General features: G+C 44.9%; 1 protein-coding gene across 1 annotated transcript in view; it reads right to left on the bottom strand.

Annotated features, from left to right (window-relative positions):
* The window catches only part of LOC115061562 (titin-like), a 154,750-nt gene that overhangs the window by 124,213 nt on the left and 4,257 nt on the right, over positions 1 to 26,280 (bottom strand). The window contains exons 5-41 of the mRNA XM_029529957.1: positions 25,961 to 26,046; positions 25,645 to 25,865; positions 25,284 to 25,506; positions 23,681 to 23,974; positions 23,308 to 23,421; positions 22,165 to 22,410; positions 21,639 to 21,701; positions 21,311 to 21,569; positions 21,143 to 21,215; positions 20,802 to 21,005; positions 20,429 to 20,571; positions 20,196 to 20,341; positions 19,187 to 19,237; positions 18,651 to 18,878; positions 18,224 to 18,465; positions 17,902 to 18,134; positions 17,650 to 17,814; positions 17,389 to 17,557; positions 14,506 to 16,202; positions 14,147 to 14,425; positions 13,693 to 13,959; positions 13,096 to 13,368; positions 12,750 to 13,013; positions 12,367 to 12,627; positions 12,015 to 12,275; positions 11,326 to 11,589; positions 10,914 to 11,174; positions 10,480 to 10,740; positions 10,033 to 10,293; positions 9,694 to 9,835; positions 9,447 to 9,615; positions 8,996 to 9,227; positions 8,474 to 8,758; positions 7,917 to 8,036; positions 7,552 to 7,740; positions 4,511 to 4,555; positions 311 to 3,973 (exon numbers count right to left, since the gene is read on the bottom strand). Coding sequence (XP_029385817.1) covers positions 311 to 3,973; positions 4,511 to 4,555; positions 7,552 to 7,740; positions 7,917 to 8,036; positions 8,474 to 8,758; positions 8,996 to 9,227; positions 9,447 to 9,615; positions 9,694 to 9,835; positions 10,033 to 10,293; positions 10,480 to 10,740; positions 10,914 to 11,174; positions 11,326 to 11,589; positions 12,015 to 12,275; positions 12,367 to 12,627; positions 12,750 to 13,013; positions 13,096 to 13,368; positions 13,693 to 13,959; positions 14,147 to 14,425; positions 14,506 to 16,202; positions 17,389 to 17,557; positions 17,650 to 17,814; positions 17,902 to 18,134; positions 18,224 to 18,465; positions 18,651 to 18,878; positions 19,187 to 19,237; positions 20,196 to 20,341; positions 20,429 to 20,571; positions 20,802 to 21,005; positions 21,143 to 21,215; positions 21,311 to 21,569; positions 21,639 to 21,701; positions 22,165 to 22,410; positions 23,308 to 23,421; positions 23,681 to 23,974; positions 25,284 to 25,506; positions 25,645 to 25,865; positions 25,961 to 26,046 — 12,354 coding nt within the window. The remainder of the gene's footprint in view (positions 1 to 310; positions 3,974 to 4,510; positions 4,556 to 7,551; positions 7,741 to 7,916; positions 8,037 to 8,473; positions 8,759 to 8,995; positions 9,228 to 9,446; positions 9,616 to 9,693; positions 9,836 to 10,032; positions 10,294 to 10,479; positions 10,741 to 10,913; positions 11,175 to 11,325; positions 11,590 to 12,014; positions 12,276 to 12,366; positions 12,628 to 12,749; positions 13,014 to 13,095; positions 13,369 to 13,692; positions 13,960 to 14,146; positions 14,426 to 14,505; positions 16,203 to 17,388; positions 17,558 to 17,649; positions 17,815 to 17,901; positions 18,135 to 18,223; positions 18,466 to 18,650; positions 18,879 to 19,186; positions 19,238 to 20,195; positions 20,342 to 20,428; positions 20,572 to 20,801; positions 21,006 to 21,142; positions 21,216 to 21,310; positions 21,570 to 21,638; positions 21,702 to 22,164; positions 22,411 to 23,307; positions 23,422 to 23,680; positions 23,975 to 25,283; positions 25,507 to 25,644; positions 25,866 to 25,960; positions 26,047 to 26,280) is intronic.

The raw sequence follows: 26,280 nt of genomic DNA, 5'->3' as shown, positions 1-26,280 counted from the left end.
ATGAACAGAAGTTCAGCCTTAAGAAATAAAGCATGCAAAGAAGGATTAAGCAGGAACAAGGAAGGATGGAGGTTGAAATAAAAGGGTGAAAGTGACCAGGAGGGGCTGAGGGGGGTGCTGTGAGAAAGATTTACTCTTCTGTTTTCTGGAAAAACCTCAAACCTGCAAATTTAGTTTTTGACTTCTTCAACATTTAACTCCAAGGATTGTTCTGGATCATGTGCAGTTTGAGGTTTGCAGACAACAGAATGTGAAGTTGACTGATGTGTGAAGTTAGTTGATGATGATATCAAAGAATCCATCATCAAACCTCGTGAGACCACAGTGAGTCTTGAAGAAGTTGTTGTCTTGCCGACTTCGTTCTCAGCTTCACAGACATATTCTCCTTGATGCTTCTCCTTCACAACTCTGTTGATAACTAGTGTGTATGTGTCGTTGTCTTTGGAACACTTGAACTCTTTGCCAGATTTCACAAGTTGCCCATTGAAAAACCAGTTTACTTTAGTGACATACTTTATGGTGACGGAAAAAATGGCCCTGCTGTTTTCCTCAGCGCAAACATCTTCCAGTGAGTCAACCACAACGGGATAATCTAGCAAACTCTCTGAGGACTCGCTGATCATAACCGCCTCTGAAAGATATTCCTCTCTTGTTTCTCTGTGGACAAAAAGGTCCACTCGTTCTTCACCCTGGCCCAGATTGACGGTGGTGGTTTGTTCCTTCTCCACATTTACCGTCTCCCTGCTGACCTGCTTGGACGTGCGGATCTCGGACTGATTCTGGACTGCTGCGCTCTGGAAAGATGCCCTGGATTCCGTTCTTATGGCTGCAGAGTGTGATACAGCAGGGGGAAAACTAACTGCGCTTTCTGCTGTGATAACAGTCTCCACCACCGAGGACAGCAGCTCCTTAGAGGGGGCTGACCTGACCTGGGCTTTCTCAGGATTTTCGATCTGAACAGTACGAGGTTCTTCTGATTTCAGACTCTGATGCTCATGGAACACCATGGCATGGAGGGCGACCTGGAGTTCAGACCTGAGGTCAGCTGTCTGAGGGTACTCACCCTCAAAGGACAGTGTGATCTCTATGGGAGAACCTGGTGTTATGATCAGATATGTATTGGTGACATGTTTGGGCTCCCATCCAATCTTCACCTCCTGGACCTCCACAGCCTCTAACTTCCCTACAACATCAGCTAGAAGGATTGGCTGATCTCTGGCCACAGCAGACTGAAGAGCATCCCTGAGCTGATGCCGTATATTCACACTGGATGGTTTAGGGATCTGAATGACAAAGTTGAGTTCCTTTGGTAGATTTTCAGTTTCCTGGGATTCGTGGATAAACAGAACTTGTTTGGGCTGCGTCATGACACTGACAGACGAACCCTTGGATTCGTATATATCATGTGAGTGTTCTCCAACAATGACCTGCTTTTCTTCCAGAAGCACAGACTGTCGGAGTGACTGACCTTCATGGATCTGGACTGCAAAGTCCTGCTCAGCTGCTTCTAACATAGTACAGCTTTCAGTGGGTATTGCCTTCTCCTCTATGAAAACAGGCTTTTTGGGAATTTTTGGCTCAATTTTCATTTTGGGCATACATTTTTCATCACTTTCAAGACCAGCGGTGTGACCTTCCTCCAAGGTCTGGGTATCTGTGACATTCAAAGAGTGCATGATATTCCAGTAATCCTCTTTCTGGACAAGCGCTCGTTGCTGCTTCACGTCTGCAGTAAAAGGTGTCTCCTTTGGCAGCTCCATGGGTTGAGAGGAGATCGCCAGGAAGCTGGCAGGTCTGGTCTCTGTTCGAAACAGCGACCGCACCCCAGTAACTGTCAAATCAAGGTCTTTGTGATAATCAGCTGTGATCTGTCTTTTTTCCTCTGCAGTTGCTGCATGCTGTCGGATCTTCTCTCGTATCTGTGTGGCCACCTGTTTGCTCGGTTCAGTAACGGTGAGTAAACCTTCCTTTGGTAAAACTGATGGAGAGTGGATCGACTGCAGGTATTTTTTTGGTGGTAGCTCTTTCTTTGGCCAAACTGATGTGGCATCAGTCTTTGCTGCAAACTCTGAAGTCGCCTCACAAACCACAGTCGGCTGCTCTTCTTGGGTCACTGAATGTAACAGAATTGGACTTTTTCTCCTCTCTGCCTGCTGTGTAAAGGGTTTTTCTGCACTGAACCTTCCCTCAGACTGTAAAATGTCCTGATCACTGATGACCTGCAGGTTCAGGAGTCTTTCTCCCTCTCGCTGAGGCTGTAGACACACAGAGGCTGATAAATCTGCCACCTGCCCTGTGCATTCAGCCTGCAGCTCATATTTCTCTTCAGCAACAATAGTTGAATTACATACTATGTCTTTTTCTGGAGTGATCCTGTCCTGCTCTGGTCTTTGTGTTTCAAATGTATGTTCTTTCACCAAAGTAACTCTGGTTTCATTGACTGGTAGCACCACTGGTTTGGACCGCTCTTTTTCAGTGAGTGGCTTTGTAGCTACATCTAAATGAGGCAAAGGTTTGACGTGCCTTTCTGTGATTGGCAGCTGACCTGCAGACTGAGCTGAGTATAAAAGCTTCACCCCCTCTGTGATTCTGAAACTCCTCTCTTCCTCTGGTCTGTGCAAAACGCCATAAGTTTCATTCAGAGTGGGTAGAACCGTCTCTACCTGGTAACTGCTAACAAGCTGCCTGGGCTCAGTCAAAGTCCTTGTGTGTTCAGGTTCCTGGTCTGTCAGGGCCTCAGCTTTCACTGTGGTGAGTGAAACCACCTCTTCAGATGTGGCCGACATCAGCTTGGAAGGCTGCTCTTTGGCTAACTCGAGCTCCACGACCTCAGGGCTGAGAATGCGTTCAGAGTGCTGCTCTGTGATCTTGTGTCTCTCCTGGACTGAAGAGACTGAGAACGTTGCCATGTGGAGCTGTTTCATTGGAACAGCTGAGGCCTGAGGTGGGGTGGCAGGAGCTAAGGAAACCCTTTCCTGTATTTCATGAGACTGCAGCACTGCGGCCTGGTGGGTGAGCTGCTCTCGATGAAGCGTGGCCGCAGAGATATCGACGTCTGTGAGGGTTCCTACCTCCTCACTGGAAATAATCTGACGGTCCTCTGTGCTAATAGTATAGATCATCTGATCAGACTGGGTTCTTCTCTTGTGTAACTGAGATCCTGCCATTTGCTCGGTCATGGATAGCTTCAGCGCTTTAGTTTGCTCCACCATTGTGTGCTCTTCCTGAACTTTTTTCAGGACAACCAGCAGCTCAGCCGTACAAGACGCTTCCCCATATTGGTTGGAGGCCTTACAGGTGTAGATGCCTCCATGCTCTTCTTTGACCCCATTAATATTAATAAAACCAGATCCATCTGGATTGTTCATAATGATACAGAACCCACTAGGCTGAATGTAAAAGCTGCCTTTGAACCACTGAACATCAGGGAGTGGCTCCCCAGTCACAATGTACCGAAAGAAAGCTTGACCTCCCTCGGATGACTGGACAGACTTTATTGTTTGAACAAATTCTGGGGGTTTTCCCAGAGTTCCCTCATTTTCTGGTTCCTTTAGCTGAACATGCAGATAAGATGTACAAGTGGACTGACCAAATCTATTACTGACCGTACAGGAATACTCCCCTTCGAACTCCCTCTGAACTGTGTGAATGACCAAACTATGCTCATCCTGCTCTTGAATCAATGTGTAGACAGAGGAGCTGGTGATGGTCTGTCCATTGTGGGACCATCGAACAGCAGGTTTAGGGAAACCAGACACTTTAACAGTGAACACAGCGTTTTCTCCGACAGTCACAGATGAAGGAGAAAGTTCACTGAGGAAAACTGGTTTTTCTTTTTTCCTCTCCAGAGTGCTGGAGTAACATTTAGACTCAGGCTCGAGTTCAAGTGTTCTGGTTTTGTCTGTTTGCTTTAAGCTTATGTAGTAAGAGTCTTGTGTTTCCTCTTCCACCATGATGGTTGAGCTAGAAAAGGCTGAGCAGGATAATAACAGTTTAAAGTAAGTTGAGATTGAACACAATGACGACAGAAGGACTTACACATCAACAGGAATGTTACATGTGATTTGCAGGTGAATAATAATAAAAAAGCTTTAATTTACCACAAGAAGCATCTGCTTTATTTTTTATATTTTATATTTATATTTTTTATATTTTAGATTTATATTATTATATATTTTTGATTTATATAGTTTCCCAAGCTAACTGTCTAGTCTGAAAAACCATTGGATTTGGTTTAACGCCCTTAAAGGATCTTACAAATTAAGCTTGAGTTAAATTTTTTAATACATTAATGACATTCAGGAGCATGAAAGACTTCAAAGTGAAAGAGAAAATCCAGAAATACCATTCATTCATTTTCTACTGCTTATCTGTTTCCGGGTTGCGGGGCCAACAATACCAACAAAGAAAAATGAATTCCTTCAGATTCTTCATTCAAGATTAATCTATTTGGCTTCTTCCCAAACATAAAGAAAACCTTTTAAGACAAAACATATTTTAACATATTTACCTTTCACTTCCTCTTGAATCACAGGTTCCTGCTCGACTGTAGTTACTGTGAAGACACAAACATTAACAAATTAAAAACACTCCCACAACTGAACAAGACTCATATGATGCAAGACTGTTAGAATCAGTGACAAGTCGTGCATCCATATCATCACTTTCTTTTGTCTTGTATCTGACAGTCATGCTTTTGTTGCTGTTTAGTGTCAGCACCTGTGGCTTCGAGTGAAATGCTCAGTGCTATGAGTACCCCTCTCTTTATCTCTTCCAAGGTTTTGTCAGTAAAGCAGAAGGCAGACAGAAGGTCAGAGACCTGAACATGGTGGTTAAGACCTTGTTGGGTTGTGTGCCTTTGATGGTTGTGTAGGTGGAAAGCAGTGTGGTTGAGTGGTGGGTCGAGTGGAGCCCAAGTGAGCAGTAGGACCAAAAGCATGCAGATGCCAACCTTTCATCACCGTCCTGCACTCAGCTTTCCCAGCTGAATTGACGGTTTTGCAAGTGTAAGAGCCCCCTTGTCCGGGTCCCACATTGTTAAGATTGACATAGCACAGGGGGCCGTCATGTTTCAGAGAGCAAGACACAGAATCCTGAACATTCAAATGGTTGTAAAGCCAAATGACAAACGCAGTGGGAACCCCCTTCATAACGCAACATGAGGAGCTGCTGCCTCGGTTTGGGACCAACAGCCCCCGGGGCAGTTTGATCAGGAACTCGGGGCAGCTGGAGAGGCCTTGACCTTGCTTGTCATGAGGTCCGACATCAGGGAAAAGCAGGTGGCTGATGAAGCTGTAAGGTCTCTGGGAAGATGGAGGCAACAGTCCCAGCTTCTCAGATGCCTCCTGTTTTTCTTGGTGGGGGGGGTCTCTAGGGGTCTCCCTGTCTGCCTGAGACACTTTACGCACAGAATCGGTTGGGATGGGGGTTTCAGCTTTGAGATTTGCTTCTTTAGCTGGGTGAGAATAAAGTTAGGGAGAGTAATTAGGGGTCAGAGAGTATAATGCCGGGACTCTAAGCACTACAAGGTTTAGTAAGATGAACGATGATGTTAGCAAGGCAAAGCTGGAAACAGCAGGAAGGAGGCAACTGGACTACAGAGCCTGTTATTCTATTACACTGTCAGAAAAATATTAACGTATGAGGGGGGAGGCAAAGCAGGAGGCAGCAATGGAAAGGTGAGATGGACCAGATGGAGAGACAGACTGATAAAAAAAAAGAGAAATATTAACCACCTTCAACAATGAGCTGGGCGGAGGAGCTGTTCTGGCCGTGTTGGTTCGTGGCAGTGCAGCAGTACACGCCCTCGTCTGCCACAACAACACCCTGGATAACCAGGGAAAACAAACCCCCCCTCTGAGAGCTCCTCACCCGCTCCGTGTCTGCCACGCTTTGGCCATTATGATCCCAAACGACCCCGATGAAGGGCTCACCATCAAACGAGCAGTTGAACTCGGCCATCTCGCCACTTTTCACCTGGACATCGCTCATTTCCATCAGCAGTTTGGGGCTGGCTGAGAGTTTGATACCAAAGCTGCACTCAGAGCTCATCTCCACCGAGCTCACACTCTCCTCCTTAATCTCAACCGTCCTCCATGACACAGAGGAACTCTCAGAGATGGTTTCAGAAAACTCAACACTGTGGGTGGTTTGTCCCACCGACAGGGAGCTGGACCCCTCCAGTCTCCGACTGATCTGAGTCTCAGCCCCAGCGCTCCTCACTCTAGCTAAGGCTTTGTCATCTGGGCAGTAAAAAGAGTAGAAGAATTAGGTCAACACATCAATCTGGTCACTTCTTCAGGTTACTGTGTCACAGCTGCAGTTGGAGTGGAGCTTGAGGATCAGTTGGGATCAGTGAGAGGGTAGACAGTGGCTGGTTTCCTTGGTCAATCATGCAAGTTTGACTGGAGCCAAAACTTCAAATAAACAATAAAAAGCTTTGGCTTGTGTCTGTGCTCGAGTGTGAAGAACCAGGAAAACTAGATTTCCACAGCTCATGCTCTGAAGTGAGGACATATCTGAATAAAGATGGAGGAGACATCATGAATCTTGGACAGAAACCTGTAAGATTATCACCTGTGAGGAGGGAAACTGAACCAGCACAAAGCTACAGTCAGTTTCACTGTTGGTCACATGATCAGAATCAGCATATCAGAGATTTAGCTACACAAATAACAACTGGTTCAGTTCTAAATTTAGCAATTCAGCCCCTGACTCTTAGTTTATGCAGTAAAACGTGATTAGTTTGGGATATAAATCAGAAATAAAGGTGTATTCATACTCATTTGGCTAAAGTAGGCTCGAGACTTTCTTGACCTGCAGTGTGTCTGTGCTAAATTAATCAAATTTAAACAAGTGTCAAAGAGCATCTCTGGCTAACAATTCTCTTCTGGTTAGAAAAGAATGAAATTTGAGGTTATTGAAAATCATGTATTTTTCCTAGACTGAACTGATGTCCATTTTCTTGGCGTCCTTTAACAAGCTGAGATGTTCCTTCAGTTGTTCCATTTGTTTGCTTGTTAGCGAAGAAGCAATGCCAGATGAAATTCTGTAGTTTAGGATTCAAGAATAAATAATTGTCAATAATCAGGAGAAATATTTGCCATCAGATTCTACTAATTCTTTGGATGTGATAAAGCTGACAGTTTCCCCAGGTTCTCCTGAACTAAGCTAAACACCAATGGAGGTGAAAAAATTGAAGGATTTCTAAGATCCTGATGGACTACAAAACTTTTTATTGGGTTAGGTGTTTTTGTTCAACAGACACATCATGTAGCTTTAGTTCTGGAGGTAAGGAAGAAACACAATTAGGGATGCTCTGATTGGTCTAGTTGGTATAACTGACCAACTCGCTGATTAAAAAGGTTAGATCAATAACAAATGCCTTGGTTACCCTCAGTGAACAGAATACCTGTATCTGTGATATCTGTGATTGAACATGGCAGCTAAAGATGTTCAGTGTTGGAGCTCATGCAGAATGCGAAGGGCTGACAGCGGCAGTTTGACCCTAACCCTGAACATCTTCAGAACATGAACATCTGAAAAACTCACCATCAATATTCAGGGTCGCGGCACATGTGACCATTCCTGACGAGTTTGTGGCAACACAAGAAAACTCTCCTTCGTGGGTGGGGAGGACTCTGGAAATGTTCAACTGGCAGGTGTTCCCATGATGAGACATTGTGAAGATGTCCGACTGTCGGAGCTCTCTGTTGTTACAGAACCAAGAGATCTGGAGGTCTGGACACACAGTCAGGAAAAGGATCACTTGTCACATGATAACATGTCACAGTTTTTTTTTTTTATGTAACAATGTAACTTAGTTTAAAAGTCAGATTTTAAATATCAGAAAATCTAATAAACATCTTGAACGAACACAGGTTCAGATAAAGACTATGAAGGAGATGAGTCTCTACCTTCCCCTGACACAGCGCACTGGAACTGGGCGGGTTGTCCCTCATAGACCAGGATGTCCTTAAGAGGAGTGATCAGGACTGGAGGAGGGACCTGAGTCACAGTTTCAACCACCTCAGGAACTGTAAGACAAGATCAGATATTGGTTTTGACCAAGCAATGAAGTTAATCACCAAGTTTAATGTTGAAGTTTTTCTAATTTTCATGAATAGTTTGAGGCTCAGCCATTGATCTTTTGTAACCCCTGAATCGGTTAGAGAACCCTAACCCTAACCCTAAAATCTAAAAAAAGTTCATGAAAACAGCTAAACCAAATTAAAAACACAAAGGACTCAAAAACAATCTTCACTGATTTTACGATATGATTTTTACAGCTAGCACAGCTACAGCTAAATTTTAGTATCCAAAAAATGTTGTTTGCTAATTTTTACAGTGTGTATGTTTTCCAATATTTTCCTGTTTCTCAGTTCTGTAACAGAATAGAACCTGAACAAGACCTTGATAGACCAGGACCCCCTGCTTAGAGATGTTATATAAGAAATGTTCCGGGACAACATACCTTCCACGGTGAGAGGGGCGGAGCTTGTCGCCTCTCCATAGTCGTTCTTGGCCAAACAGCTGTAGACGGTGGCGTCTTCAGGGAAGACTTCCAGCAGCAGCAGTGTGTGCTCATCTTCATCGTGGAGGAACTTGCACTTGTAGCTGGTGGACAGAGCCTGGGAGTCCTTGTACCAGGACACCTGAGGCTGCGGAAGGCCACTCACTCGCACCGAGAAGCGAATTGAACGACCTGACATGGCTGTCTGTGGCTGCATCTGTCGGACAATCTGAGGAGGCTCTGGCACTGAGGGCAAGAAGAGAGGAGGGTTGTCCTCCAATCAGGAGGGAGCTCAGAGATAAAGGGCTGTACAGAACTGACGTAAGAAAAGCACTGACTCCTTGGTTAGAATAATTTTATCAACAATAAAGCAGTATAAAGACTAAAGTGATGTTTTTTCTTGTCCTTTTCTATCCAGAGAAAATTCACAGTCCAGTTCACTGTGGTGTAACTGTAGTGTCAGCAGACTCATCAGTGACTCACGCCTGACATGAAGGTTCATGGTGCTTCTGTTCTTGCCAGCTAAGAAGGTGTACTCCCCAGCGTCGCTCCTGAAGGTCTCTGAAATGGTAAGGCGGTGGAGCTTCCTGATGGTGGCGTAGTTGAAACGTTCTTCCATTGAGAACTGGATCTCCACGCCGTTCCTCATCCACCGACCCTCCACGTCGTCCTCATCCACCTCAAACTCGAAGGTTGCTCTCTGTTTCTCAACAACCTATAAAAGCAGAAAATGGGTTCGGTTGAATCCTGGGAGATTCTTGTAGTTCTCAATTTTTTAAGGTTTTTGGAACATTTTGCCTTCAGCCGATTGGAGGTTTCAGATGTTCTTTGACCAAATTAATCCATCAAGTAATTTTAAGATCCGGGAAAATCTGCCCACCAAAAAAATTTATGTAAAATGATAAAAAAAGACACAGAAAGTTTGTGAACTAACCGTGATGTTCCTGCTTGTGGGCTCTGAAATTCTGATGTCCCGCCCCTCGATTCCCAGGTGACCCTTGGACATGCTGGATCCAGCCACAGCGGTGTATTCTCCAGCATCAGACAGGCGCACCGACGGCAGAACCAGACGGTGTACATATTCATCCGAGGTCATTTTATATCTACAGAAAATAAGAGAAGTTAGTTTTCATGATTGAGGTCCAGTTGGCATCATAAAGCCTGAAGAATAAGAACTTTACCTGTCAGACATCTCCAGCTCCTGACCGTCCTTCATCCACATCACCTGGACATTTGGTTCAGAAACCTCACATTCAAAAGTCGCCCTCTTCTTCTCTGTGATCTTCAGGTCTCTCAGGTGTTTGGTGAACTCAACCACACGAGCTGCAGAGGAAAAACATATAACCAACCACTTTACTTAAACAGGCGCTGGTGAACATATCTGACCTTCACAGTTCATAAGTTCATAAAGCCAGGACCCAACAGACCCTTCAGGGCATACAGGTCCCTGGAAAGCTCTTGAAATTCTACAGTCAGTTAGTTGATAGGTTTTAGTCGAGACCCCAGAAAGAGGATCTTACCCTCAACATAGAGTTTGGCCGTTGTCACTGCAGAGCCTGCCTTGAAGGTGTACTCAGCACTGTCTCCAAAGTGAACGTTCCTGATGCTCAGAGTGTGTGTGAGCTGTTTGCAACGAGCTTGGCATCTGTCCGTGGACCGGATCTCCACGCCGTTCTTCAGCCATTTGTACGTGATGCTCTCATAGTTAATGTTCACTTCGAAAGTGACCGTATCTCTCTCCTGAGCGTTCAGGTCCTGCAGCATCGTTGTGATCAGAATAGCTGAAAAACAAAACAAATGGTTAGTTCTTCTTGTGGCTACAGGACAAGTATTTCAGTACGAGTGTTTTGTGATGGCTACACTTATATACTCCTTACTTTACAGGTTTAATGTTGAGCTTAATTAAGGTTCAGAGCCAGTTGTTGAGATATAAATTAGCTTCAATGTAGCAAAGGTGAGAAACTTACGGCTGACGGTGAGCGTCGCAGAGACTCTGTCGTTCCCACAGATGAAGGTGTACTCTCCAGAATCGTTCTTGCTGGTGTTCATGATCTTCAGCTGGTGGAGTTTTCCTTGGACCACGATCCTGAACTTCTCGCTCATTTCGATCTCCACGCCGTCCTTCAGCCACGTGGACGGGACGTTGAAGTGAGAAACCTCACACTCGAACGTGGCCACCTGAGTCTCTGGGACTTTCACGCTCTTCATGGGTTTGGTGACTCGGAGTGCTGAGCAGAAGATGAAAAAATTTCAGTTTCAACTCATTTCACCTCCAAAACACAAAAAAAGAAACTGAATAATTACATCCAGTTTTAACTGTACAGCAGCGGTAGCATTTCCTTTTTGCTGGCTAGTGTTCAACTGTTAAATCGCTGATCAGCAGGACAATGGTGACACTCACACTCAACGGTGAGGCGAGCGTTGCACTGCAGGTGGCCCACCACCGCAGTGTAAACCCCCTCTTTGCTGTTGTCCACATTTTGAATGGTCAGTTTGTGGTTCTTCTTCTCAGAGATCATGCTGTAGTGCTCGTTTGGCCTCAGCTCCATGCTGTTAAACATCCATTTCACAGGGATATTGTCCTCAGAGATCCCAACCTCAAATGAAACTGTTGCACCCAACAGTGATGTCACATCCTTTGGCTTCTTCAAGATCTTGATGGCTGTGAGAAAATAGTTCATGGTTTTACAGTTTATTGTGTAACTGTTGGAATCATACATCTGGCCATTTTGAGTTGATATTTTGACAAATTAAATTGTTTTAAATGGGTTAGGGTTAGGGTTAACCCTAACCCTAAACCCGTTGGTTCTTACTTTCGACGTTGAGTCTGGCATTAGCTGACAGTTTTCCTAATTTGAAAGAGTAAACAGACTCGTCTGGAGTGGTGCAGTTCTTGATCTTCAGGGTGTGAACTGTGCCTTGGCTACTGATCTCATATTTGTCACTGGGCTGGATTTCCAGTCCGTTCTTGATCCACTGGGCCCCCTTCACATTCTCGTGAGTCAGCTCCAGACTGAACATAGCTTCCTGAGTCTCGACCACATTCAGGTTCTTGAGGGTCTTCTTGACTTTCACAGCTGTGGGGACAGACGTCAAACAGGCCATCTGTCATTTGTGTGTTAATGCGAGGCGTCGCTGTGATAGAGCTGTGCCATGAAACTAAGACATTATGGGAAAAATGCTAGTTAGCTAATGTCCAGAGATGGACTCATCATGATCTGGGCCATGTGGAAATAAAGAGCATCGTCTTACACATTTCATTCAGTAATTCATCCAGGAAGGTGGGACGTTGAGTTCAGCGTACAACACACAGATTAAGATTTTTGCTACTTTTGTTCAGATCCTGTACATAGTCAAAACATTTAGAACATTACTGGATCTTAGTCTTTGATAACTGGATATATAATTCCATATTTTTATGAATATAAAGTTCAGACAGTATTGATATCATTGCTTTGTTTATGAGAGATTCAAACAGGTGAGTCATTAAATCTGGACCTACCCTCAACTCTCAGGTTGGCAGATGTCTTGGAGGTGGCGACCTGATAAGTATATTCTCCGATATTGGTGGCCTTGGTGATGACGATGACAAGGCGTCTGATTGCACCTTTCACCTCACTCACTACATTTTCACTGAAGTCAACGGGTTGGCCGTCCTTCAGCCACTTGCCCTCTGCAGAAGGGTTGGCAACCTCGCACTCCAGAAGGGCAGTCTGGGAATCAGCCACCACCAAATCACAAAGAGGCTTCTTGATGGCACCACCTGGTGACAGGAGATGGTTCTTTTTGGTTAAAACAGTCCCACTGTTGCGGAATTTTTCTTTGTAAACGTAATTAAATATAAACTGGTTTACCTGTAACAGTGAGAGAAGCACTGCACATCTTCTCACCAGCTGCAAACATGTACTTGCCCTCCTCATCCTTCATTGCATTCATGACTATCAGGGTGTGGCGCTTGTTCTTGGACTCCATCTTATATTTGGCGCCAGCTTTGAGTGGCTGTTCTTTGAAGGTCCAGAAAGCATCGATGCCTGGATGAGAGACCTCAACTTCAAAGGTGACGTTCTCTGACTCGGAGCACTCCTTGTCCTTCATTGGTGTCATGATTTGTACCGCTATTGAGATGAAACAGGAGGTCTCATGTTCACATCAGTAATTATTAAGGGTTGTGCAAAAAAAAGACACATTTGAGTTACACATGTTCACGCTTCCCCCGGTTGTTTTCTATGTAACTTACTCTCAACACTGAATCTGCAGCTGGTATCGGCTCGGCCAACCACCAGTTTGTAGACTCCCTGATCGGAGGCGTAGGTCCTGGTGAAGACCAGTCGCTGCTTGGCTCCCTTGGCCACCATCTGGATTCGGTCACTGGGTATCAACAGTTGGTCGTTGTGATACCATTTGACTGAACTGATGTCCTGAGCTGAGATCTTGGCCTCCAGAACAGCTTTGGTGCCCTCAATGGCACTTGTGTCCTTCAGTGGTATCAGCACACCAATAGCTACAGACCAAAAGACAAGAGTTTTGGTTGCGATATTTTACTTTGGAATTATAAAAAGCTGTGTGCTTCTGAAGTGACCTACATTGAATGACCAGCTTTGCCAAGGTTGAGATTTCCTGAGCGGGAGCAACAAAGGAGTAGACGCCCAAGTCCTCCTTGTTTGTGTCTTCAATCAGGAGTTTGTGGATCTGTTTGTCAATAACAATGTGGACACGGTCGGAGGCTGTGATGGGCTGGCCGTTCTTCATCCAGGTTCCCTCAACGTTCTCCTGGGAGAACTTGACCTCCATCTGAGCAATATCGCCCTCGCAGACTGCCAGGTCGGTCAATGGTTGGATCAGGGTGACCGGACGCACTGAAACATCAGACAAGCTCGTGAGTCACAGGCTACATCAAGAATTAAAGTCAGGCAGAATTTCCTTTGAGTCGACTGTTCTTTACATTACAGTAAAAAAAAAAAAAAAAAAAAGGTTGGCGAAGGTTTTTTCGAGAAGTAACTTGTCGTTCATGTGTGCTCGCAAAATTTCATGAAGGTTCATTTTCTGATGGCATTTGGGAAAACCATGGTCAACAGTGGCACCTCAGGTTCAATCTTCAGGACATACCCTCAGAAGATCTTTATCTAAATGTCTGACCAACAGTTGTGGATGGACAACTTATGCAATCTCCCAAAACTCACATTTCATCTTGAGTGAAGCGCTTGTTGTGAACTCGCCCACTTTGAAGGAGTATTTTCCCTGGTCCTCTTTCCTGATTTCTTTGACAGACAGGGTGTGTCTTCCACGACGGGAGGACACAACATATTTACTGCTGGGTGAAAGCAGCTTTCCTTCGAAGAACCAGCTGCCCTCAGCGTCCTCACGAGACACCAGACATTCAAACTCTGCGGTATAAGTCTCAGGTACCTCGGTGCTCTCCAGCTGCTTCAACATCTCGAGTGGAGCTCCTGTTAATTCATAAAACAGGTGGTACGTCATTATCTGCAGTTTCAGTAAAAGGCAATCAAATACTTGGATGAATGGAAAACAAAAATGGACACAGTGAGAATTTGTTCATAAATATGGAAATGTGTAAAAGTTTTAACTGTGGTTGAGGTTAAATTTGTGTTGAAGCTTCTATGTGACTGAAACCACCTTCAACGTGAAGCTTGGCAGTTGTACTGACATCATCGTCGATGACCTTGCAGGTATATTCTGCATCGTCCTTCATGCTGATCACCAGCACAGACAGGAAGTGGACCTTTCTGTCAGAGTGCATCCTGTATTTGTCACCGGAGAAGATCTCCACATTGTTCTTCAGCCATTTGACCTTGACGAAAGGCTCATTGGTCTCACACTCAAAGGTAGCCATGGTGTCCTTCTCTTTAGCGTTGACGTCCTCCAGCTTCTGTGTGAAAGTGACGATTTGCTTTGCTGCAAAATTATCAACAAAATCCTTGTTAGAAAATACACATTTTGACTGTCCTGGGATTACAGATTTGTGAGGTTGTTACCTTGCACCAGCAGGAAAGCATGGCTCGAGGTCTCTCCTGCAGTGTTTGAGGCTTTGACCATGATGCTGGCAGAGTCCTCGGCTCTGACTTCTCTGATCACCAGTTCACACACATGATCCTCAGGCCAGAACCAGTAAATACGATCCGACTTCTCCAACTGGAGACCATTCTTAAACCACTGACACTCAGGTTCTGGTCTGCCAACGACTCTCACTCTGAATTTCACTTCATCACCTTGTGCAACAGTCTGGCTTGTGATGCGTTCCAGGATTTTTGGTGCTTCCATACTGGCTGAGAGCCTCACCCTCTCTGGTTTCAGTGGTTTAGCTGTGACTTTGCGTCGCTCCTCCTCCTTCTTCTTTTCAGCCTCCTCTTTCTCCTTGGCATGGTGAAGCAGCTCTTCCTTTGTTTTCTTTAGAAGGTCTTCATAGGACTCGTCCCGCTTGCGTGACTTAAGCTCCACTGCAGTGATGGACTCGTAATAGCCTTCCTCTGTCCTGCGCTTGAACTTGCTCCTCAGCTCCTCAGACTCCTCTGAGGCTTTTTCATGGACAATTCGGTGGGCTTTCTTCAACTTAACCACCTCTTTTGGTTGAGACTCTTCTGAAGGTTTCTCAGCCTTCACAACTTCAAATGGTATTTTTCCAGTTTCAGGTGCAGCCTCTGGAGCCTTAGCCTCAGGAGCACGGCGCAGATGAGTTCTGAAGTCCTCCTTCTCTTGAATCTCCAGCTTCACGGTGTGCTCAGCTGAGCCCAAGTTGTTGTCTGCTACCACTTTGACCTCTCCTGAATCGTAGGATTTGATTTCAGTTATCTCCAGATAGTAAATACCATCATAACGAAGTCTGTATCTCTTGCTTTTGCGGATGAGTTGCCCGTTAAGGTACCAGTTGACCTTAGGTGCTGGATACCCGGTCACCCTACAGCGGAATCGGGCAATGTCACCTTCCAGCACTCTAGCTGGTTCTGGTAGAAGTACAATTTCAGGTTTCATTTTCTCAGTTTCTTCTTCAGCTGTAACTCCATAGGGTCCTCCTTCATGAGCCATGCGCTCGATCTCATCGATTCTGTGTGCTCCCTTCCTGCCTTCAGGAAGCTGTGTTTCTTCAACAAGACCCTTCTCATCCTTGACGATCAGGGTGGCCGAAGTCTGGTCGACTCCAAACTTGTTGGTGGCTCTGCAGGTGATGACGCCGCTGTCTCTAGCGTAAGCAACTTCATAGTCAAGGCTGCAGTAGCCAAATTCATTGACCATGCGCAGCCTGTTAGCAGCTGCCAGCGGTTTGCCATCATGCAGCCACTCCACTACCATGGTGGGGTCACCAATAGGGGTCAGTCTGCACTCAAAATGAGCTGGACCAAAACGCTTCATTCTGACCGAGGTCAGCTTCTTCTTGAACAGAGGTTTCTGCTGCTTCTCTTTGTCGTAAAGGTCGCCCTCCTCCCACTGCTCTTGGCCGTATCGCATGTGAAGAGGCTCGACCTCTGGAGGAGTGATTTCTTTGGCTTTGTAGGTTCCCTTGGGAATAATGAGCTTCCTCTCTGGTTCTGGTTCAGCATAGTCCACCTCAACGTTGACTCTGCAGCGAGTCGTGTCCCTACCAGCCTTATTGATGGCTGTAGCTGTGTACCAGGCACTGTCTGAGCCTGAAGCTGAAGGAATCTGGAATTTGGCTTCTCCTCTGGTTCCCTCAACCCTGGAAAGGTAGATTTGTTATGTTAGAAGTTCTTTTTAATTTCTGATGAAAGCAATAAAAAAATTACAGTTGCTTTGAAGATTATTAAAGTTCCACTACAACAAATGCAAACTGATAAGATGTTACTGTGATGCAACTGTAAAGATATTATTGTGTTCATAGACTTTAGCAGTGCTTTTAATACAATTCACCTTCACCTGATGGAGGAGAAACTGGTACACCTCAGGGTAAATCCCAGACTACTTCTGTGGATATATGACTGTCTGACTAATTGCAGTCAACTAGTGAAATTTAATTCATGTGTTTCATCATTAAAAACTATAAATGAAGTGGCACCACAACGATGCGTCCTATCCCCTATTTTATATACCTTATACACCAATAACTGCCAAGCAAGCTTCTCAGACCACACTTATTTTAAATATGCGGATGACACAGCATTGGTTGGCTTTTTAAAATCCAATGCTGCAACCCTAGAGGGTTTTGAGAGAGAAATGCGGGGTTTTATCAAATGGAGTAAAGATAATTTCCTTGTTGTTCACGCCAAGAAAACCAAGGGGATGATCATTGATTTTATTCATTCATTTTGGAAACAAAATGAAATTTAAAGTATGTGCACAAAATAAGTTGCAAAAGAGGATTTTCTTCCTGAGGAAACTTTACAATTTTAAGATAGCCACCAGCATTCTGCAGATGTTTTACAAAGCACTCTTGCAGAGTGTATTATCCTTTGGCCTTTTCTGTGCCTTCGGAAACATGAACATTAAAGACCGTAAGAAACTGCAACAAATAGTTAAAACAGCCAGTAAAAATCATTGTGCTGACAGTAATTAGACTGTACAACACATTTAAAACCTGAGCATTTTTAACTAGCGCACTGTATTTATGTATGAGCACTTAATTAGCCTTTTATGCTTTTTAATGCTGAGAATATTTTTTAAATTGTTTTTTGTCTATTCTGTCCTAGCATTGTCTACTCATGTTTTGTATTATGTTTTAACTGTTTTAAAAGGGAGTGTGCAATGGTGACCACATGAATTTCCCACTTGTGGGATACTAAAGTTTACCTTGACCTTGGTACTGCCAAACTTGTGAGTCAAAGTAAGATGACTACTTAAGAGAGCGAGCCAGTCCTAACCACTGTCATTGAATGAACACAGTTAATATGGCCATTGAAAAAACATACCTGATATGTGGGTGCTTCTGTGGTGTGATGATGTCACTGTTTTTCAGCCAGACAATGTCAGGCAGGGGGTTTCCAATGGCTTTGACTGCCAGTTCAACCAGAGTGCCCTGTTTAACACTGATGTTCCTCAGCTTCTCAGTGAACTGGGGTCGCACCAAAGTTTCCTTAGCTGAGAGAGCAAGAAAACTGATGGTCAGAGAAATTCAAAGTCCCCAAATGTTCACAGGTTCAGGGAATATTCAAAGGTAAAAGCCATTTTACCATCAACAGTGAGTGTGACAGAGAGAGAGGTCCGTCCAGCTCTGTTCTGAGCCACAACCGTCCACTCTCCAGAGTCCTGGGGCATGGCCGGGACGATGATCAGGGACTGGGTACCATCTTCTTTAATCACTATCTTGTGGGTGTAGTCACTAACCACTTGTTGTCCTAAGCAGGCAATAATCTGATTTTAAGTCATCAGTAAATCACTTTCACCAACATGGCTTGTGAAGATATCACCAATGTTTTACTCACCATTGTGGAACCAGTAAGTGTCAGGCATCGGTCTGCCAACAACTTTTAAGTCAAATCTAGCGGTTTGCCCTTCAGAGCATTTACATGAGGAAGGCTTCATGACAAACACAGGTTTGTAGAGTCTTTCCAGTTGAGCCTCATCTGTCTCTTCCAGCCTACGGGCAGGAGAACGTCCAGGAGAAAGGCTTGGGGAACGGCCCGGAGAGCGGCTCAGAGAACGGGGAGACGTGGACCTGATGGTGTTTTAATCATCATTAGTGTCCAGGTGTTCGTGACATTAAACTTTTCATCAATCGCGTTTCTTAGTCGTGTTTAGTCTTACCTGATCCTCTGCACTGCAGGCTGTGGTGTGTATCTCTGAGGAGATACAGCTCCAGATGGCTCAATATAGAGCTTCCCAGAGCTGACGGCGTTTCCCTTCATATTCGCAGCGAAGGCTGTGTAAACGCCCTCATCCTCAGGTAGAACGACGGGCAGTCGAAGGGTGGCTCGTCCGTCCTGAAGAAACTCCATCTGGTATCGACCCCCAGCCCTGATACGCTGGCCATCTTTGTACCAGGCAATCTGGGAAAAAACAGAGAATCATTTTATGTAAGCAGAATACCTCTCAGTATCGGGCAGTACAGACCTGTCTAAGCTTCATCAGTCAAAGCTGCTTCTCCAAAACTGAAGGAAACTTAAACACACTGTTGCAGATACAAAACTGGATTTTGCATCCAACATTATTCTGCAACATTTTGACCTCACACCTTTGGCAGTGGCTTTCCAGCCATCTTGCAGTGGAAAGTGACGCCCATTCCCTCCACAATCCTGTAGTTTTTGACTGGAGTGTCAAAGGCCGGCTGCACGGCCTCGTCCTCTGCTGCTGTCACCATCAGCTCTCCGTCCTCCGTCACCAGCTCTCTGTAGGTGATCCTCATGATACGGAGCTCAATCTCCTGGATGATCCTCAGCTCAATGGCAGAAAGGTGGAATTCCTGAAGATATGATGAGATGTTTGATGAATGTCCAACTTTTTTTATAACTCCCTTAATCATGAGTGTCAGTCACTGTCAGTCGATTAATAAAATGGGAGGTGTGTTTGTGTGTGTGTGTGTGAGTGTAAGGTAAAAACAAAGGGATGGAGTGGATAGTCCAATAATATACCGCAGTGAAGTGAAGAAGCCTGCGAGCAGACAGGGTCAGCCTACCTAGTATACAGTAATAAATCTGAAAGCAGCATGGAATACAGAGGATAGCACTGACATACATGTACAAAACATCGCCACTGGCCAACAATAGCAACCAGCCTTTTTTTAGAAATAAAAGAAATCATGATTTGTGTCTGAAATAGAAGCTCAGCCTTACTTTTAGTTCCTTGGCCAGATTGTCATTTTGAGTTTTAAAAGTCAAGCTGTCATCTAAAATAAAGCCCAGATATTTAAAGGTAGAGTCTCAATTTAAACTCCCTGATACAGAAAGAGCTAACTCTTAACTCATAATATTAATCAGCTAACTGCATCAACTCAACCTTTATTAGATTTCTTTGTTGGCAAGTTCACACTAATAAATGAGATCATATTGATATTGACATTAATACAGTATTAAACTGTAGTGCTTCAGAACCAGGCGGAGTCAGAGTCTGGAGGTCAGGCCTGGTGGCGTCGTCCTGACAGCAGTATCCTGGTTTTGAGTCCCAAGCAGGGACCTTTGCTGATTCTCCCTATAACCTTCCTCTTACACACTTGATCACTATAATATACCTACTAAAATAACCTTTAAAAGATGGAGATGTACCAATCAGGAGTTTCAGCTCTGATGGAACATCAGTCAGATCGATATGTCAGGTGACTACAACAGTCACTAAAGGGGGTTGGGGCTTAGCTTAAAGGGCTTTTTCTTTTGATTTAGTAAAAATCTGCATTTTCATAATTTCACAAATTTCCCTTCACAGAATGTCATAGCAGATTAAAGCCACACTGGGATGAATCTAGAAAAGAGAACACTATCAGGATGCCAATAATATTAAAAATATCATTAAATTAATATTAATAATGATAACTGTATTTATATAGCTATTTTATTCACATACAAAGTGCTTTACAACACTGATCAGATGTGATCTATTTGCATGGATTTGTCTTGGTTGGTGGTTTTTGAGTTCATGGATGATTTGTGACTCTTGGTTCGGCCAAGTGATGGTTGTGTCAGTAAAATTTTGCCCTCTAGTGGTTTCATTTGGCCAAAGAAATAAACAAAAATACAAATGTTGTGCAGCTGCTTCTGAAAGCTCCATCTGTCTAATAAAGACCTACCTGTCCTGAGATAAGGGTTGTGGTCCTTTGCTCTGTGGTTGTAATGACGGCTGGGGGAACGTCTCCCACAGTGGGCTCCTGCACCGTGGCCGTCACTTCGGTCGTCACAGTTGCTTCCTGTTTCTTCATGTAGGCTTCGTATGCCTCTGTTACAAAGAACAAAGGATTCAGTTTCTCTTTCCTGTCTGGTCTCACAACAAAATCATGGTTTATTGAAGCTGACGGTTTCATACCTTCCTCCAGCAGAGTGACGGAGGCTGAGACTTCTCCAAGTTGGTTCTTGGCAAAAACAGAGTATTCTCCAGCATCATCAGCGAAGGTCATGGAGATCTCTAACCTGCACTCTCCAGTCTCCTTCTTGTAGGCAACTTTGTATCTGGGGGGGTTAGAGTGTATTGATGACTAATGACTGCCACAGGCTGCCATAACCAGCAGAGATATGCCACAGACATTCATTTGGATGATTAATCTATTTTTACAGCTTCGCCACAAATTGATCTGAAGCTCTAATGTTTGTACTGGAAGTCAAAAGGTCAAAGACCTGGGACGTCCATCTGAGCTGGGGGACAACAATGTGTCACATCACAGCACAGGGGGATATTGTACCTGTATCCGGTTGTGAGTGGTATGCCGTTCTTCTTCCAGATAATATGTGGTTTTGGGCTTCCACTGATCTGGCACTCAAATATGACACTTCCTCCCTCCACCAGCTTCTGCATGCTGGGCTTCTTCAAGAAAAAGGGAGCAGTGGCTGCAGCGTCGGACTCGGCCACGCTCACCTGGGACATGGTTTCTTCTTTGACTTCCTCACTTAATCTGGAACAACAAATCTCTCTTTAATATTTCCTTGTCTGAGCTGTAAATCTCAACACTGTCAATATACAACTGGAGATTAATGAGTTTTTATTACACCAGCAGCTATGAATTGTGTTGTGTGAACAACTCACATCGTCTCCTCAGCAGTTTCAACATGTTCAGTCACGACAGCGATTTCCTCTCTGCTCTCGATGTCCTCGGACACTGTGCGAAAGAGTCAGAAACTCTTAATCATCAGAAAAGGTGGAAAAGGTTACAAAACAGTAAACGTCGTTATTCATGCTTTTCTTGGCACTGACCCTGCACAAGCAAGTAGCAGGAAGTGCTGACGGTTCCCGCCTCATTCGTGGCTGTGCAGGTGAAGCGGCCGCTGTCTTCGGCAAAGGCCTCACGGATCACCAGTCGGGCCAATCCGTTCTCGTAGCTGATCTGGAAATCGATGGAGCTCTCGATCTTGTAGTCTTCTCTGAACCACATGATGATTGGAGCTGGGTGACCACTGATCTGGCACTGCAGTGTCACAGACTCGCCCTCCGTCACGTTTGTGTTTTTCAAGCCCTAAATACAAAACAACAACTTTAGAAGATAGACTCTCTAAAAGCTGTCAATATCTTGGCTGATACTTACAGACACCAGAGAGGGCGGGACCACGCCATCACCTGCTGAAGGTACAACTGCTGCCTCCATCACCTGTCGCACAATCACGTGTGTTAGCACAGAAAACCACATCTTTCTGTCACCAATCACCACCATGGACACGACAGACAAACACACATCACAACACTTTGAAGTTCCTGCTCACATTCAACATTTGAAAAAAGATTGTGCAGCACAGAAAGATGGAGGGAAGCTGGGACGGGCTGAAGAGGTGAGAATGAAGTCATCAGTAGCAGCGACAAGCGAGTTAATGTTTTTATTAGAGTGATATTCATCCTGGATTTTCAGACATCAAGAAAACCGGACTCATGAAAAACTAGACATGAATTTTCTTCACTCAGGAGACAAAAGTCAATAATATTATAACCTGAGAAATTCCTTCTCTCAGTTTTAGTCTTTGATGGATATTTTAGTTCACAGAAAAGATTTGACCTTCATGTACTCATCAGGTTTTCTTGTCCTGTTCAGTTCCAGGCCATGAAACCAGATTACAAACCTGGATTCCCCAGTCCTCATAAATTCTGTCCACCGTTCCCCTCTGTATCTCAGCACCAGAGTGACTCTGATATTTGACAGAGAAGTCTTTGAAGGGTGGCGGGATGGGCTCTGGTGTAACTCTCATCTCGGCTGCTCTACGGGACGGACTGGGAGACTTCACTGGCCTGATGATCTTTCTAGCGGTGGCTGAGGACGAAGACAACTCTTTGTGCAGTGCTGCAATGGCTGAGCCAGCGATGGAGACCTGACCCCACAGAGGAGGAACAGCCACACCAGAGTCATTTGGTTGGTTGGTGTTAAACAGGGTGAAATTTAAGGGTTGTTAGTGACATTAAAACCAGGCGGGATGAGGGAGATTTAAATGAAGACGGATTAATAAGGTTCAGGTTCATTGGATTAAGAGTTTAATAATTTAGGAGCCAAGATGAACACGGTTAAAGGTTTTGTAGAAGTTATTTTATAAATTCCACTCTAAAGGCCACAACAAGTTTGCAGTAGTAACAGTAATAGCAGTAATAACTAACTGACTGTTTGTTAAACCGCTCCCCCAGTAAGATATGATCCAATCGTGATTCAGAATCTGCCTTCCTCATGTTGAAGGCTAAGGCTAATACACTAGGATAGAGCTAACTCTTAACTCATAATATTAATCAGCTAACTGCATCAACTCAACCTTTATTAGATTTCTTTGTTGGCAAGTTCACACTAATAAATGAGATCATATTGATATTGACATTAATACAGTATTAAACTGTAGTGCTTCAGAACCAGGCGGAGTCAGAGTCTGGAGGTCAGGCCTGGTGGCGTCGTCCTGACAGCAGTATCCTGGTTTTGAGTCCCAAGCAGGGACCTTTGCTGATTCTCCCTATAACCTTCCTCTTACACACTTGATCACTATAATATACCTACTAAAATAACCTTTAAAAGATGGAGATGTACCAATCAGGAGTTTCAGCTCTGATGGAACATCAGTCAGATCGATATGTCAGGTGACTACAACAGTCACTAAAGGGGGTTGGGGCTTAGCTAAGGGTCAGTCATAGTTGGGAATAATACCTGAAATATAGTTTCTATGGGTTCAACATTAACTGTGTGTGTTACTGTCAGTCACAGCAAGGAGCTGTTATCTTCTGCCTCTTACCTCAGAACTAGACTCAGGTTTTGGGACAGAAACTTTAGAGACAGTGAACTGAGGGACTGTGGACGAGGAGACACCAGAGTCCACATGGGAGGAGATTTCTGTCGTTCTCTGAATCTGGAGCAACCAACAGAGTTAACAGGAGCATTACAACCTCAGGACAGAATATCAAACTACACAAATGGTTTGAATCATGCCTTATAATCACATGGTGAAGAGAGATTTGTTGTTTTAGATGACTGGGTTTAAATCACTGGCAAATCATTTTCTCAGACACCTGCTCTAGTTGAGGAAATCTGGGTTTGTTGAAAACACTTTGCCAGTAAAATTTATTGTTAATAAACCAGCTGTTCTGGTCCCCTCTGTGGCCTCTGACCTGAGGCGGTAGTGGGGAGGGCTCATGTAGCTCCTGAGCAGCAGTGAGCACGTGTCCCGCCTGCACTCGTGTTGTCTTCCATCCCGCTCCAAACTGTTGGTCAGCAGCTGGCAAGGTGGTGGTGGTGGTAGGGGCGGCAGCGGTAGCAGCGGCACTCTGCTGCCTCATCATCACCTCTACAGCCCCCTCCTCTTCAGCTCGACCGCCCTCCACATGCACAGGCTGACGTACACGGGCCAGGTCGACGGCGGCCACCACCGTGGCCACCGCCCCGGCTCTGTGCAATCCCCCAGCCTGGAGACACAACCAGCAGCACATAGATCTCAGGACATCCATGGCAAGATGAGAGTACAGAGGCAGGAAGACCAAATAGGCATCCCTCAGATCATTCAACAGATCTGAGAAAATGCTGCCCTGTATGCTAAATTACACTAATAGGGTTCAATATCCACCTGCCTCTGTAGAAACACAGCACAAACTGTTGGAGCAGCTGAATACCAGCAGCAGGATCACTGACACGGTGACCTTAGACTTCAGACCAGGGTCAAGTCTTAGTCAGGAAAATGTTTAGTTTATGTATTTATCTGCAGGTCATTGACAGGATGCTGCTGCGTGCTTCAATGTGCTCCCATTATGACATCACTACGACACATGTTCAGTTTGACGTGCAAAAACTAAAACACTGAGATCTGAAAGAAGACGAAGGAAGAACTGATGATGGTGAAGGTGGTGACGTGACCTTCACAACTCAAAAAAGAAGCTGTGAAGGTGCTGAAAAAAGAGGCGGAGCCACTGTGGTAAATGCTAATACATGCTCCTCTGGCAGCCAGGTCACCAGGAAGACATCTTGGTTTGGGTCGAGCTTCAGGCCTGATGGAATCTCTTCATCAGACAAACTGTGGCTGAGCGTGTTCACTCGCTCACCCAGTTTGAAACAGGAAATGAGCCTTTGTGGTTAAAGACACACGAAATATGGTCGCTGATGTATGATGGACTGAAATGCACCTCAGTCACTGACTCGTCTGATGACATCACACAACTCTCTGACGTCATATCTTCACCAATACCACATGTCATCTCCTTGTGGCTCGAAGTATTGGCGTCAAGCTGCACTGCCTTCTGCGTAAACCAGTTGAACAAATTGACCAAGTGGCACAAAGAAGGAGAGATTCAACCTTTAAACTGTATGAGCCACAGACCTTTTAAAAATTTATATGAGCCGAAATCAGAGGGTCAGAGGTCGCAGAAGTCTGTGTGGTCAGTACGACTCACTGATCCGATTGGGCCAAATCACCTGACCACAAAGAGTAGATCCTGGGATCTGGTCTGTCCAGGTACAGGGACCACAATGAGGTTAGATAAGTCACCAATCATAACATCAGACTGAAGCTGAAAATGTTGCCATCATGTCCCTTTAAAATATAGAATATAAAAAAAAACAGTGTTAAACAGTTATAAATCATCCTCAACCAGCCTCGCTGTGCCATTGAAATGACACACAAGGCGATGTGACTATGTTGATCATCATCTCTGTCTCTTCACGTCAGAGACAAAACATGGAAACACAAAGCTTGGCCATGACACCCCCGCCCCACCCTCTCACCTCTGTGACCCCGGCGACCTCCCAGTGCTGCTCCTGGCCCAGCTGGGTGACAGAGCCACTGGTCATAGTGGTCATACTGGTGTAACTGGCCTCAGCCATGTAGTCTCCCTGCTTCCATGGCGGCAAGACGTCGGCGCTGACGACCACCTGTCTGCGGGTGGTGATGGGCGACTTGACGGGCCTGATTGGAGACACTGACAGTCTTGAAGAGGGAGAGGCGGGCCTAAGACAGGGGAGGGAGGTCTTGTTACAGGTCTGATCGGTGTTTGTGTTTTGTGCCTCAGGGCAAATGGAAGTTTTACACTAAAATCAATAATAGACAACAATTATCAATAATCAATGATAAACAAGCTCCACCCACCTGGCTGGTGTGGGTGTGGGTGCCTTGACGTGTCTGACAGGCGATGGTGACTGTTGGCGTACTCCAGTCACCTTGGAAACCAGTGAGGCTTGGGTTGGGGACTTGGATGTGGGTTTGGGAGGGACTCTAGGTGGAGTCTTGTGAGCCAGCTGTTGAGTCAGCTCACTGCCCTCCACCTGCATCTGCATCATGGAGGTGGCTTGGAAGCTGGCCTCCATCCTCTGAGGATAAACCACAGGGGGGTCAGTCCTTACCTTTTCTTACTCTCTGGTGTAATGATGACGCTAAGCAGCTGATTGGTGGAGGAACTTCATACCTTTTCCACTCGGGTCTGACGCGTCTGTGAGACTTGGGAGGTTGAGATGACGGTCTTGGTTTTCTTGGCTGGAACAGCTTCTTCACCTGAACAACAACCAGCTGACGTCAGATCTTTACCATCTCAAACCCATTTTTCATTTCAACGATTTAAAAGGGAAAAGTTGAAAAAAAAAAAAAACAATTGTCATTTTATTACAATCTGATGACCCTTAATTAAACAAAAAAAAAGAAATAATAAAAAACAAAAAAGAAACTTTAAAGTCTGTGGATGACTGAAACATGACATCAATTTTCTAACTGTTTTGTAACAAGAACTTT

Source organism: Echeneis naucrates, chromosome 21 (assembly GCF_900963305.1).
Source record: "Echeneis naucrates chromosome 21, fEcheNa1.1, whole genome shotgun sequence".
Classification (NCBI taxonomy): Eukaryota; Metazoa; Chordata; class Actinopteri; order Carangiformes; family Echeneidae; genus Echeneis; species Echeneis naucrates.
This window is presented reverse-complemented; position numbering and strand designations above follow the sequence as displayed.